Consider the following 13,895-nt stretch of genomic DNA (forward strand, 5'->3'; position numbering starts at 1 on the left):
CTCACGTGTTAGAATGCCAGCCTTGAGCTAAAGGACAGTACCCAGGCACTGAGTTTAATCCCCAGTAACTGGCACAAAAACAAGTAAGTCTTGCTCCTCATGGTCACTCAAATGGTTTTGTTTTTTTTTTTTTTAAACTAATTGAGCAATGCTTCCCAGCCTGGCTTTATGCTGGCTATTTTGGAAAAGGGAGTCTTGTGTATTTTTCCCTAAGCTTCCTTCAAAGCATGATTTTTCAGATCTTATCTTCTTGAATAACTAGAATCACAGGTAGTGCCCCAGAAGCCCAACCTAGGGAGTCTTCTTAATTACACCAACTAAAACATTTTCTAGTATAAAATGCACCTCTAACAGGTATTTGTTGCATAATCAAATAATTACATTAATGACTGCATCTAAACTCAACTTGATGACACACCTTTGACTATATTTTGTCACGCGTGCTTATGATCCTCATGAGTATATTTTGTGTAAGTTTATGTTTGTGGAGTTAAATTTTTTCACAGCTAATATTTTTAAAAATTTAGCTTACATTAACAGTGTAAGGAAATTTCACTATGATATTCTATGCATGTGTACGGGGTACTCTGAGCAATTCCATCCTGTTTATTCAATTCCCATATGCTCCCCGTCTCTCCTTCTTAAACACTGTTTTTGCCCATTTTTAAAGTTATCTTTAATATATTTTACCAAAGGAGTTTTGATTCAATATGGCAGTTTATGAGTACAATGTTCCTTGGTACATCATTCTCCATCTCTTCTAACCCCACTCATTCCTGTAAGTTACCTGGTTTCATTTTGACATATGTACATTGACTATTATGACTGTTTCCACTCTTCTTCTCTTCTTTAATCTTCACCCCTCTCATGGACACCCGCTTTCACAGGGTGCATATTCCAAGTTTCTAGTATTCATTTTGATGAATTGCAACCTAGTTGTTCAAAGATGGTACACCACTGGAATCCTCTTTTGTGTACACCATAAATTAGTCAATTTGTGCGTATCTGATAGGCTTCATTTACTATCTTTGTGTGTGTGCATACATGTGAGTATAACCTACTTAAATCCTCTTTACCCTTCAGTATCCCTTCCTTGAATAAAAACAAAACAAAACAAAAAAACAAGTCTAAACCCAGAGTGGAAGTATATACCTATAATCCCAGTAGTCAGGAGTGGGGCTCAAGTGGTAGAATGATAGCCCTTGAACTCTGGGCCTGTATGCTATCCTTGAGCTTTTGTCCTTAAGGCTAGCACTCTACCACTTGAGCCACAGTTCTAACTGTGGCTTTTTTTGGTCGTTAATGGGAGGTAAGAACTTCATGGACTTGATTGCTCGAGCTGGCTTCAAACTGTGATCCTCAGATTGCAGCCTCCTGAGTAGCTAGGATTACATAGATGAGCTACCAGTGATGACCAGCTGTATGATTAATGTGTGTGTGTGTGTCTGTGTGTCTCCTGGGCTTAAACTCAGCCTGAGCGCCCTGTCCATGAGCTTCTTTTGCACAAGGCTAACACTCTATCACTTAAGCCACAGTGCCACTTCCAGCTTTTTATGCTGTCAGATTACTGACTTTCTTTATGACTTTTAAGAATATTAAATAAAACTCTTATTTGCTTCCTTAGGTCTGTCATCTGACAACAAGACTATGGTATGCAATCTTTTTTTAATTCCTTGTAAAACTAGATCTTAACTCTATACAGTTAATTTTTAAAATGAGAGATTTCCTTGGTTTGGTACCTTTTTTTTGATACATGTCCTGAATAATGATATGTATAGTAATATGTCCTTTGCTTTATGAAAAAAAGTTTTCCCAAACCTAAAAATATAATAACAATAATAATGAAAAAATGATTGAGATACAGAAGAGTTAGGATAATTGCCATTTCTTCACTGTTTTTTTTAGACTTCTTTCGTGCTGCTACTTGTCTCTTTGTTTAGAAGGATAAATAAATGTTGTTAGTTAGAGAACAATCTCTTTGTCTTATGGTACTGGAATTTCAGGCCTTGTCCATTGGCTTTAGGTAATACCTTTACATTTATTTTTATATTTTTTTTTTGCTGCTACTACAAATTTAGGGTTTTTTTTTTTTGCCACTCCTGGGTCTTGAACTCAGAGCCTGAGCACTGTCTCTGGCTTGTTTTTGCTTAAGGCCGGCACTCTACCACTTGAGCCACAGTGCCATTTCTAGCTTTTCCTGTATATGTGGTGCTGAGGGCTCAAACCCAGGGCTTCATGCATTCTAGGCAAGCACTCTACCACTAAGTCATATGCCCAGCTCTGATTCCCCCCCACATCCCCCCTCCCCCCCAGCTAGAGTTTGAAGTTGGTGCTTTATTCTTTCTAGGCTGATACTCTACCACTTGAGCAAACACTTTAAGTCCTTTTTTTTTTTTCTTTTTTTTTTGCTGTCATAGTGCTTGATCTCTGGGCCTTGGGTGCCGTCCCTGATCTCCTTTGCTCAAGGCTAGCACTCTACCATTGAGCCACAGCACCACTTACGGCTTTTTCTGTGATTAATTGGAGGTTAGAGTCTTACAGACTTTACTGCCTTGGCTAGTTTTGAACCATGATCCTCAGATCTCAGCCTCCTGAGTAGCTAGGATTACAGGCATGAACGACCAGTGCCCGGCTCCAGCCCTACTTTTTGGTGATTATTTTGTCTTTTTTTTTTTTTTTTTGGCCAGTCCTGGGCTTTGGACTCAGGGCCTGAGCACTGTCCCTGGCTTCTTTTTGCTCAAGGCTAGCACTCTGCCACTTGAGCCACAGCACCACTTCTGGCCATTTTCTGTATATGTGGTGTTGGGGAATTGAACCTAGGACCTCCTGTATACGAGGCGAGCACTCTTGCCACTAGGCCATATCCCCAGCCCTTGGTGATTTTTTTTTTTTTGGCCAGTCCTGGGCCTTGGACTCAGGGCCTGAGCACTGTCCCTGGCTTCCTTTTTGCTCAAGGCTAGCACTCTGCCACTTGAGCCACAGCGCCACTTCTGGCCATTTTCTGTATACGTGGTGCTGGGGAATCGAACCCAGGGCCTCATGTATACGAGGCAAGCTCTCTTGCCACTAGGCCATATCCCCAGCCCCGCTTGGTGATTATTTTGAAGATGAGATTCAGCAAACTTTTCTGTGCTGGCTGACCTTGAATTGTGATCCTACAGTTCTCAGCCTTCAGAGTAGCTAGAATTACTAGCTAGCTACTTGGTGTTACTAGCAGTTGGTGGTAGTGTCTAATTTTGTTCTTTTTAATTCTAGTACTGGGACTTGAACTCACTTTGCACTCTGGCTTACCTTTTTCTGCTTATAGCTGGTATTTTGCCATTTGGTCCACACCTCCAATCCAGCTTTAATCTTGCAGACTTTTTTTTTTTTTGCCAGTCCTCGGGCTTGGACTCCGGGCCTAAGCACTGTCCCTGGCTTCTTTCTGCTCAAGGCTAGCACTCTATCACCTGAGCCACAGCGCCTCTTCTGGCTTTTCCTATATATGTGGGGCTGAGGAATTGAACTTAGAGCTTCATGTATACAAGGCAAGCACTCTGCCACTAGGCCATATTCCCAGTCCTCTTGCAGACTTTTCTGCCAGACTAATTTTTTTTTTTATGTTATTTTTTTTTCCCAGAGCTGGGGACCGCACTCGGGGCCTTGTGCTCGCCAGGCAGGCACTCTTCCGCTGAATCAGATCCCCAGCCCCTATCTACCAGACTGATTTTAAATTGCAATCCTGAGATCTCAACCTCCTGAGATGCTAAGATTACAGATGTAAGCCACTGGCATCTGGCTGATAACTTCTAATTCTTTTTTTTTTTTTTTTTTGACCAGTCCTGGGCCTTGGACTCAGGGCCTGAGCACCTTTCCTGGCTTCTTCCCGCTCAAGGCTAGCACTCTGCCACCTGAGCCACAGCGCCCCTTCTGGCTGTTTTCCATATATGTGGTGCTGGGGAATCGAACTGAGAGCTTCATGTGTAGGAGGCAAGTACTCTTGCCACTAGGCCATATTCCCAGCCCAACTTCTAATTCTTAACCACAAGAAAATCTGTGGAAGCAGTTTAAAAGTTGTATTTGTACTAAATACAAAATCTGATAGTAAAGAATGTTAAAATAAGAATGGCCTTCTAAGCCATTGTGATCAAGTCAGCATGTTTAGAAAATGGAAACATGCTGTGTTAAAATGTTCAGCTTTATAAAATCCTGCTGAAAGAGTTATTATTTGGTGTTGTAAGTGAAATTCAAATGTTTTGTCAGTGTTGTTATTATTTTTTAAAATGTGTTCTAAACCTATGATAACAACTTTTATACCAAGGCTCCCACAAGAAAGGGTAGAGAACCAGGTTGGATAGTGGCAGTATATTTGTCTTCTCAAGATTACAAGTGCTGAGTGGTAGGTTGTTCGTCTTTGCATGAAGATAGAGTTAACTATTTTCAGAAGCTGTGTTTAAAAATGGGATTGGGCTATGAATGATGGAGTTGTTTGGAGGTAATATTTTATATATTTGGTTGCTTTTTCAAGCCATGTTTGGCCTACTTTGATCTTAGCTGCCTTTGACAAATAGAGATTGGACTAAAACCTTCATGCATTCCAGAAGAGGCTTTTTAGTAATCATTGGAGTGCATAGGTGCTACTTTAGTTCCCAAGTTTGTCATAATATGGTGTCTTTGATGTTACAGGTTATAGGGTTGTTTGTTTTTTTCCAGGCAGTGTCCCAGGCTGGCCTGGGAATGACTATGTAGCCCCACATTGGCATCAAACTCAGATCTCCTGCCTCACCCCACCCAAGTACAGGGATTACAAGTGTGTACTACCACACTGTTTTGATGCTTTAAGCTTTTCTGAATTCTTAGCTTTTTACCATAGTTTCTGCCTTCTTTTCTTTTTTTCTTTTTAAAAGTATCCCTATATTTTTGTAGGTTAACCTGGATAAGCTAAAGGAAAGAGCACAAAGATTTGGTTTGAATGTCTCTTCAATCTCTAGAAAGGTAATGTAGATTGGATGTAAGTGCTGTTTTCACAATATTAAATCATCTTGGCAGGTTTATACAGATTGAGGACTCTTGTGAGAATGTAGCTGTCTTCTAAGAATGTATTATTATTAACATTTGTTGCTCGTGGGATTTGAACTCGAGGCCCCAGTGTTGCCCCTGAGCTCTTTGCTCAAGGCTAGCTTTCCTACTACTTTGACCCACAGCTTCACTTCCAGTTTTTGAGTTGTTAATTAGAGATAAAAGTCTCATGGGCTTTTCTGCCCTGGTTGGTTTGGGACTGGTTTTGAACAGCAATCCTCAGATTTCAGCCTCCTGAGTAGCTAGGATTACAGGCATGAGCCACCAGTGCCCAGCTTAAGTATTGTTTTGACTGATTAAGTCATCTGCTTGTCTCTTTTGTTTTGGAATTACAGTTGGAACATATTACAAATTTGTGGAAACAGTCTTTGCTATTCTTCCTAAGCTGACCTTTTTTTTTGTCGGTCATGAGGCTTGAACTCGGCTTGGACACTGTCCCTGAGATCTTCAGCTCAAGGCTAGTGCTCTACCACTTGAGCCACAGTGCCACTTCCTGCTTTTCCTGTTTTGTGGCACTGAAGAATCAAACCCTGGGCTTAATGCATGCTAGGCAAGCCTTCTATCACTAAGCCACATTCCCATCCCCCTAGGCTGACTTTTGAATAACTGCTTATATATTATAGTTTTCAGCTGTACTAGAATAGCAAATACATTAGGCATGACATAGAAACTTAAAGAAATCTGGCTTCCCACACCCCATCATCTTCTTCCTTTCCCCTGCCCAATAAAAGTCTGTCTATTCATGTTTGTAGCTCAGCTCTCAGTGAATAGGATCCTGTTGGTTTAGGATAATGGGAAGTGACAAGGCAAAGAATGGCTCTGGCATTTATAGACATTTTTTACACAAGCGGCTGTAAATTGTCTCATCCAATTCTTTGGACTATTTGAAGATAGAATGGCATCCCTATTCTCCTATAAGCCATATGGTGACTATGGACTAAGAAACCTCTTACCCCCTGAAACAAAACCAAACCTAGAAAAATAAGATCTGCCTCGTTGGTTCTGATTGATTACCAGCTTGTTTTTCAGTCTTGTGCTTGACTGGTTATTTTTTTTCCTGTCAGTTTTCTGTGTCTTCTAAGAGAAGTAGTGTTTGGGTCAGTCGTATTGGTAAAGGACAGGACTTGGTCTGCCACATAATAAACTCACCTTTGAAAGGAGAGTTGTATAGAGGAAATCAAGATGGCAAGCTAGTACAGTTGATTTGTAATGGCCAAAAGACATTATTTTTGGTAAAAACAACAACCACCAAAAAATAAAACAAAATAAAATGAAAATCCCCCAAAAGCTTCTCATAATTGTCTACCTGTGCTGGCTTCCATCCACAATGCTCAGATCTCAACCTCTCCTGAATAATTTGTGATTGTAGATGTGGACCACTGTTGTTTTTTTTTTTTTTAATAATAAAATAAAACAATGCTGGGCGCTGGTGGCCTGCTGTAATCCTAGCTACTCAGGGTGCTGAGATTTGATGATCATGGTGTAATGCCAGCTCAGGCAGAAAAGTCTGTTAGAAGCTAGGGCTGGTGGCTTACGCCTATAATCCTAGCTGCTAACAAGCCTGAGATCTGAGGATCAAGTTTCAAAGACAGCCCAGGCAGGAAAATCTGAGACTGTTATCTCCAATTAACTAGCCAGAAACAGATGGAAATGGAGGTGTGGCTCAAGTGATAGAGCATTAGCCTTGAGCACAAAAGCTAAAGGAGAGTGCCAAAAAAGAGAAAAGTCCAGTATACTCTTTTCTTTTTTGTGGGTCATGGGGCTCGAACTCTGGGTTCTGGCTACTGTCCTTGAGCACTTCAGCTCAAGGCTAGAGCTGTACCACTTTTGAGTCACAGTGCCACTTCCAGTTTTCTGGTGATAAGAGTCTCACATATTCTCCTGCCTGGGCTTTGAATCTTGATCCTCAGATCTCAGCCTGAGAAGCTAGGATTACAGGCACGAGCCATTGGCACTTGGCTCCAATATACTCTTATTTCCAATTAACCAATAAAAAGCTGGAACTGGAGGTGTGACCCAACTGGTGGAATGACTGAGTGAAAAGGCCAAGTGAGTGCATGAGGCCTTGAGTTTAAGCCCCAGTACCTGCACCAAGAAAAAAAAAAAGCCAAACCCAGGTTTACAGAGCACTGGAGTATGGGTGAGGCTCTTCTTTCTAGGAATATACTAAGCATTTGTTACTGATTATATTGATTGGTGTTAGAAGATAGAACCATACTGTATCCCCCCCCCCCTTTTTTTTTTTTTTTTTTTTTGCTTTTGCTCTAGTAAAATATTACCAGGGTTTCTTTACATTTGTGCCTCCTTATATAGGTAACTTCTACTAATTAGTTATTGTAGGAGTGGTCTATCTGTGTGCTGGAGATGGAACCTAGGGTTTTGCACATGCTTACATCTCCATTTCTAGAATATTCTTGAATAGGTGTAGCAGTTACTTTCATGGCCTTTTTGTAATATATCTTTGCTACTTATTAGTAGTTGGAGATGAACTACTTCAGAGCAAGAGAGCTAATAGGCCTTCTTTGTTTTTGAAGAGATTGCCTCTGAAATTTGTTGAAATAACAAAGAAGCTGGGACAGAGTCGATTCCAAGTACAAGAGAGTACCAGTGTCATGCAAATTTCACTGTGGCTAACAGATTGCAGTTTGGTCTCAGTTCATGGAATATGTTTGACTTTATGTTGATTCTCTCTTGCCATCCAAAATAAAGGAAGATGCAACTGTTCTGTTCTATCAGTCCTAGGTTTTGGTGTTAAGCCATTGGAATATGAACAGAAGAAGACGTTTTCACTGTGGATTTAGGAGTTAGTCCATCCTTCTTAGAGGGTCTATAATTTTAAAATTTGTCAGTTTACAAACTGTGGGGTCATGTATACAACATTGTCAGTAGGAAACTGAATCTTAGGACTGTAAGCTGTGATGAGGAATTTGGTAGATTAGTTTCAAAGGGGATAGTGGTAAAAGAATTAAGTTCTATGACAAGCTGAAAAGAGTAACCTAAACATTTTTATTATTTTTATTGGAAGTGGGGCTTGAACTCAGTGCCTGGCTACTGTCCCTGGGCTCAAGGCTAGCATGCTACTGCTTTGAGCCATAGCACCACTTTTGTTTTTTCTGGTGGTTAACTGGAGATAAGAGTCTTATGGACTTTCCTGCTGGGACTGGTTTTGAACCATGATCCTCAGATCTCAGCCTCCGGAGTAGCTAAGATTACAGACATGAGCCACCATCACTCAGCCTATAGATTATTTTTAGCTAATTTCCACTATAGCTATTTTCTGCTAAAAAGTAACCTGTAGATTAACTATTGGCTATTAAAATATTTCCAAATGTCTTTAGGAAGCAGTGCTTGAGTGTAAAACTTAAATCTTTGATTTCCCTTACTTCCTGGGGTTGGAATCAAGGAATAAAAATGCTGCTTATATACAGTGGTTCATTTTAATAGGTTTGTGTATGTTGTGTGCACGCGTGTGCTAGTCACGGGGTTTCAACTGTGGGCCTTGTGCTCACACTTAGCCTTTTTTGATTATAGCTGGATATTCTTTTTTGTTTCTGTTGGTCATGGGTCTTGAACTAAGGGCCTGCTTGGGTGCTATCCTGGAGCACTTACCTACCACTTTGAGCTACAGCTCTACTTCTATGTTTTTTGGCAGTTAATTGGAAGTAAGAGTTTCATGGACTTTCCGCCTGGGCCTGCTTCAAACCATGAGCCTCAGATCTCGGCCTCCTGAGTGGGTAGAATTGTAGATGTGAGCCACTGGCTCTGGGTTTAAATGCATTTTTGACTTAATCTTTTTATCTTTTGACTGGTTTATTGGGTATAATCTCATCATAAATTGAAAACCATCTGTATATAGTTGAAGTAGTAAATGAAGGTGAGTGGATAAATAAACCTAAGTGAGTTTCCAGAATAGGTGTCATTTCTCAGAACATTTAAAGCTCAACAAACAACAACAAAAAAATTTTCCCCCAGTACTAGGACTTGAACTCTAATTAACCTTTTCCATTCATGGCTGGCACTCTACCACTTGAGCTATGACTCAACTTCTGGCTTTTTGGTGGTTGAGGCAAGCGCTTTATCACTAGTCATATTCCCAGCCCCTTTTTGGTGGCTGATTGGAGATAAGAGGGTTACATATTTTTCTGCCCAGGCAGGCTCTAAACCTCCATTTTCAAATCTCAGACTCTTGGGCAGGGAATGTGGCTTAGCGGTAGAGTGCTTGCCTAGCACGTGTGAAGCCCTGGGTTCGATTCCTCAGTACCACATACACAGAAAAAGCCAGAAGTGGCGCTGTAGCTCAAGTGGTGGTAGAGTGCTAGCCTTGAGCATAAAGAAGCCAAGGACAGTGCTCAGGCCCTGAGTCCAAGCCCCAGGACTGGCAAAAAATCAAAACAACAGCAAAAAATCTCAGCCTCTTGATTAAGAGGTGTGAGCCATCAGTGCCTGGTCATGGCTCAACAAAAATGTAACCTAGTTTTAGTATTCCTCCTAATTTACAATACTTTGAAAGTAAGTAATTGATGTTTTCAAGAAAAGACGCATTGTATAATCATGTATCTGGTTTTGTTTTGTTTTTTCCCCATCTTTTTCTCCTCTACTGCCCCAACGGAACAAATCTTGAGGGAGTGGTGAAAGAGCTGTTTAAAGAGGAGACAAAAGGAGAAACTCTGCCCTTAGTTTATCCAGTCATCTGGTTCTTCATTTGTCTCTGCTGAGGAACAGAACTTGTCTTTTGTCTGTAACACAAATACATCTTCACCTCCTTCCCTTTCCATCCCCCCACAAAAACTTCTCATTCCCTTTTATTATGGTTCCAATCAATGATGTCATTATGTGTGCCATTCAACTGCTGTCAAACCACTTGGATATAGGAATTTGGAAGAGCAAAGGGGCAGAATGGAATTTTTCTCTCTTCTACACAGGGCTCTTAAAAATGTATTCTTATTTGAACTAGAGAAACAGGAGTGGTGTTTTTCTTTGCTTAGCTTTTTCCTTCTGCCTTCCCACTGTGCCCTAAACTTTAGACATACTTTTTTCACCTAGGAAAATTATGAAGGAAGAGAAAACAACAACAAATGTTAAGGATATAAATCTAACACTTTCACAGGAAAAGTTTTTTTTTTTTGCTTATGCCAGTCCTGTGGCGTGGGAGTCAGGGCCTGGGCACTGTCTCTGAGCAGTTTTGCTCAAGGCTAGGGCTCTACCACTTGAGCTACAGCTCCACCTCTGTTTTTTTTGCTTTTTGGTGGTTAATTGGATTTGAGAATCTCCCAGACTTTCTTGCCTGGGCTGGTTTCAAACTGCTATCAGATCTCAGTCTCTTGAGTAGCTACAATTATAGGCATGAGCCACCAGTGCTTGGCAAAAAGCTTTTAAATTTGAGAAGGTAACATTTTGGATACTATATCAGTGTTACTGGCTAGTCCCTTGCCCTGTTTACATAGACTAGATATTTGGGAAGTTTCTGGTAGAAGGTTGGACTTTTTCTAAAGGATGTGGCTGAGACCACTAAGGTCTTTTGTAGTAAACAAAACTTTCTGTGTAGTACTCTACTCTGTCTTTGCATTCCTTCCTTCCTCTGATGTGTCAAAACTGATGACTTTGGGCCCCCCCCCCAAAAAAATTATGTCTTTCTTGTCTCCCCAAAGTTAACACAGCCTGAAAAAGGAAGGGATTCTGTTGAGTCTGTTTTACTTTAAATGCCTTCACTAATTTTTGCAAGTCTAATTCTTAGGGTAGGATTGTTCCCTGAGTGACTTTTCTATTGAGGTGGAATCTTGTGATCTGGAACTTTGACTGCAATACTCAAATCTCAGCCTTCTTGTAGTTGGAATGAAAGGCCACCCTGTTGGTTGAGAAGAGGTCATAACCTGTATACCTGGAACTTCACTAGATCTCAGCCTCCTAAGTAGTTGTGATTACAGGTGTGAGCCACTCTTGACACCTGGCTGGCTTTCTTCCCTTCTTTCCATTTTCTCTTTCTTTTCTTGCTCTCTTTTTTGTAGTTTGTACAAAGGGGTTTCAGTTCCGTTTATGAAAGTATGCATACAATGTATCTTGAGACACCTGGCTTAAGTTATGCCACAACCGGGGCTAGAGTCATAGCTTAAATGGTACAGCACCTGCCTAGCAAGTAGGAAACTGAATTCAAACGGCAGTATTACCAAAAAGAAATAATCATCTTAAATGCTATTTGCAGTATATAAGTAAATTATTTTTAATTTTTTTATCTAGTTTCTTATTTAATTATAGATATAACATTGAGGTAACCAGTAGGTAGCTAGCTATGCATTTCTTTCTTTCTTTTTTTTTTTTTTTTTTTGCCAGTCCTGGGCCTTGGACTCAGGGCCTGAGCACTGTCCCTGGCTTCTTTTTGCTCAAGGCTAGCACTCTGCCACTTGAGCCACAGCGCCACTTCTGGCCATTTTCTGTATATGTGGTGCTGGGGAATCGAACCCAGGGCCTCATGTATACAAGGCAAGCTCTCTTGCCACTAGGCCATATCCCCAGCCCCTAGCTATGCATTTCTAAGTGGAATAATGTCTATTTACTCTCAGGTACTCCCTAACTGGTGAAATGTGAGCTAACTATATGAATCTAAGTATAGCCATCCTTAGAAATCTTCATGGGAAGGGGAAAGTGATGGTTGGGAAGTTATTTGATTTTGAAGGGAAATAGGGTGTGTATTGGGGATTTTGCTTGTTTTGTTATAGTGAAATGAGCTGGTGATGATATGTTTGTATACTGGGGTTTGAACACAAATCCACTTACTGGGCAGGCACTCTACCACTTGAATCACACTTCTAGTTCTTGATTTTTTTTATTTAATTACTTTTTTTGTGCCAGTCTTGGGGTTTGAACTCAGGGCCTGGGAGCATCCCTGAACTTTTTTGCTCAAAGCTAGCACTCTCCCACTTGAGCCACAGCTCCACTTCAGGGTTTTTGATAGTTGATTGGAGAGCCTCATGGACTTTTCTGCTTGGGCTGACCTTGAACTGAGATCCTCAGATCTCAGCCTTCTGAGTAATTGGGATTACAGGCATGAGCCACCAGTGCCTGGCTCAATAATTTTTTGGAATTTAAAGCCTTCTCATGTTGTAAGAACTGTAGTAGTTTAGGAATACTTAAGATATATTTTAATAATTGAGCTCCTAACACTTGAGTAATAACTTGTTTGTGATGGCATTGATAAAGTTAACAGTTTATACATATGGGCTCAATTCAAATAAGATTTAATAGTTACATGGACTTTTCTGTGTACTCACCACAATAGTATAATTGCTCTTCTTGCCCGAAAAATGATGGTATGGATATTCATAGACTACTGAAGGTGCTTGCCTAGGCAACAGTTACTCTCTTGATCAATCACTTGGTCCATGTCCTCAGCCATGTGTGTGTGTTGGTGCTGGGGCTTAAACTCTGAGCCTCTGCTTTCAGCTTCATTGCTCACAGATGGTGCTCTCTATTACTTGAGCCAATATCCAATTCTGGCTTTTTGCTAATCAAAGACAAAGTATCTCAGATCTGTTTGCCCCTGTCCATAGTGGGGCTTGAACTTTGGGCCTGGGCAATGTCTCTGAGCTCTTCAGCTCAAGGCTAATGTTCTGCCATTTGAGCCATAGCACCACTTCTGGTTTTCTGGTGGTTAATTAGAAATAAGAGTCTTACAGACTTTCCTGCCTGGGCTGGCTTTGAACTGCAACCCTCAGATCTCAGCCTCCTGAGTAGCTAGGATTGCAGGCATTTGCTACCTGTGCTGGCTTCCTGCTGGCTTTCAATCATGGTCATTAGAGCTCAGCCTTCTAAGTAGCAAAATTATAGGCACGAGCCACCTTGTGTCTAGTACCCCCAACCCTTTTTGCTTGTTATTTTTCAAATAAGGTCTCCTTTTTAATTTAGGCCTGACTGAACTATAGTCCTCTTATTTATTCTTTTCCTTTAGTTAGAATAGCAATTTTGAATCAGGAGCCACCACACCCCAACTTTATTGATTGAAATGGAGTCTTGGTTGAAATGGAGTATTTTTAACTTGATAATCTCTAGAAGACTCTAGAAGGTGAGGAGGGTATGGTTCACAACTGTATTGCAAGCTGTTTGGGAAGCTGAGATTTGGAGGATCATTTTTTGAAGTCAGCCCAGACAGAAAAGTCCAACAAAAGAATTCCTCTTCAAAAGAATTAGCAAAAAGCAATGCCGAGGGCTGGGGATATAGCCTAGTGGCAAGAGTGCCTGCCTCGGATACACGAGGCCCTAGGTTCGATTCCCCAGCACCACATATACAGAAAACGGCCAGAAGTGGCGCTGTGGCTCAAGTGGCAGAGTGCTAGCCTTGAGCGGGAAGAAGCCAGGGACAGTGCTCAGGCCCTGAGTCCAAGGCCCAGGACTGGCCAAAAAAAAAAAAAAAAAAAAGCAATGCCGAAAGTGTGACTCAACTGATAGAGTGCCAGCAGAAAGCATGCAAGCTTAGTAAGTGTGAGACCCTGAACTCAGAGCATGGTAGAAGATAAGAACCTAGAAGTTAACTCCAGGGGCTGGGGATATGGCCTAGTGGCAAGAGTGCTTGCCTCGTATACATGAGGCCCTGGGTTCAATTCCCCAGCACCACATATGCAGAAAATGGCCAGAAGTGGCGCTGTGGCTCAAGTGGCAGAGTGCTAGCCTTGAGCAAGAAGAAGCCAGGGACAGTGCTCAGGCCCTGAGACCAAGCCCCAGGACTGCCCAAAAAAAAAAAAGAAAAGAAAAGAAGTTAACTCCTTTCTTCTTCCCTTTTCTATGCTACTGTCTTTTCCCACTTTAAAAAAATATAGAGAGGGCTGGGAATATGGCCTAGTGGCAAG

At 41.2% G+C, this 13,895-nt stretch overlaps 1 protein-coding gene across 3 annotated transcripts in view; it reads left to right on the plus strand.

Moving 5' to 3' along the window:
- The window catches only part of LOC125363334 (SAP domain containing ribonucleoprotein), a 54,852-nt gene that overhangs the window by 16,047 nt on the left and 24,910 nt on the right, over positions 1–13,895 (plus strand). For 2 of the 3 annotated variants that reach the window (XR_007213216.1, XM_048362496.1), the window contains exons 8-9: positions 1,625–1,650; positions 4,906–4,974. Coding sequence is in view for 2 of the 3 variants with exons in the window: in XM_048362496.1 (XP_048218453.1) it covers positions 1,625–1,650; positions 4,906–4,974 (95 nt within the window). In the remaining variant the exon portion in view is untranslated. The remainder of the gene's footprint in view (positions 1–1,624; positions 1,651–4,905; positions 4,975–13,895) is intronic. The other variant, XM_048362507.1, reaches the window with a different exon arrangement.

This window comes from Perognathus longimembris, chromosome 1, assembly GCF_023159225.1.
Source record: "Perognathus longimembris pacificus isolate PPM17 chromosome 1, ASM2315922v1, whole genome shotgun sequence".
NCBI lineage: Eukaryota > Metazoa > Chordata > Mammalia > Rodentia > Heteromyidae > Perognathus > Perognathus longimembris.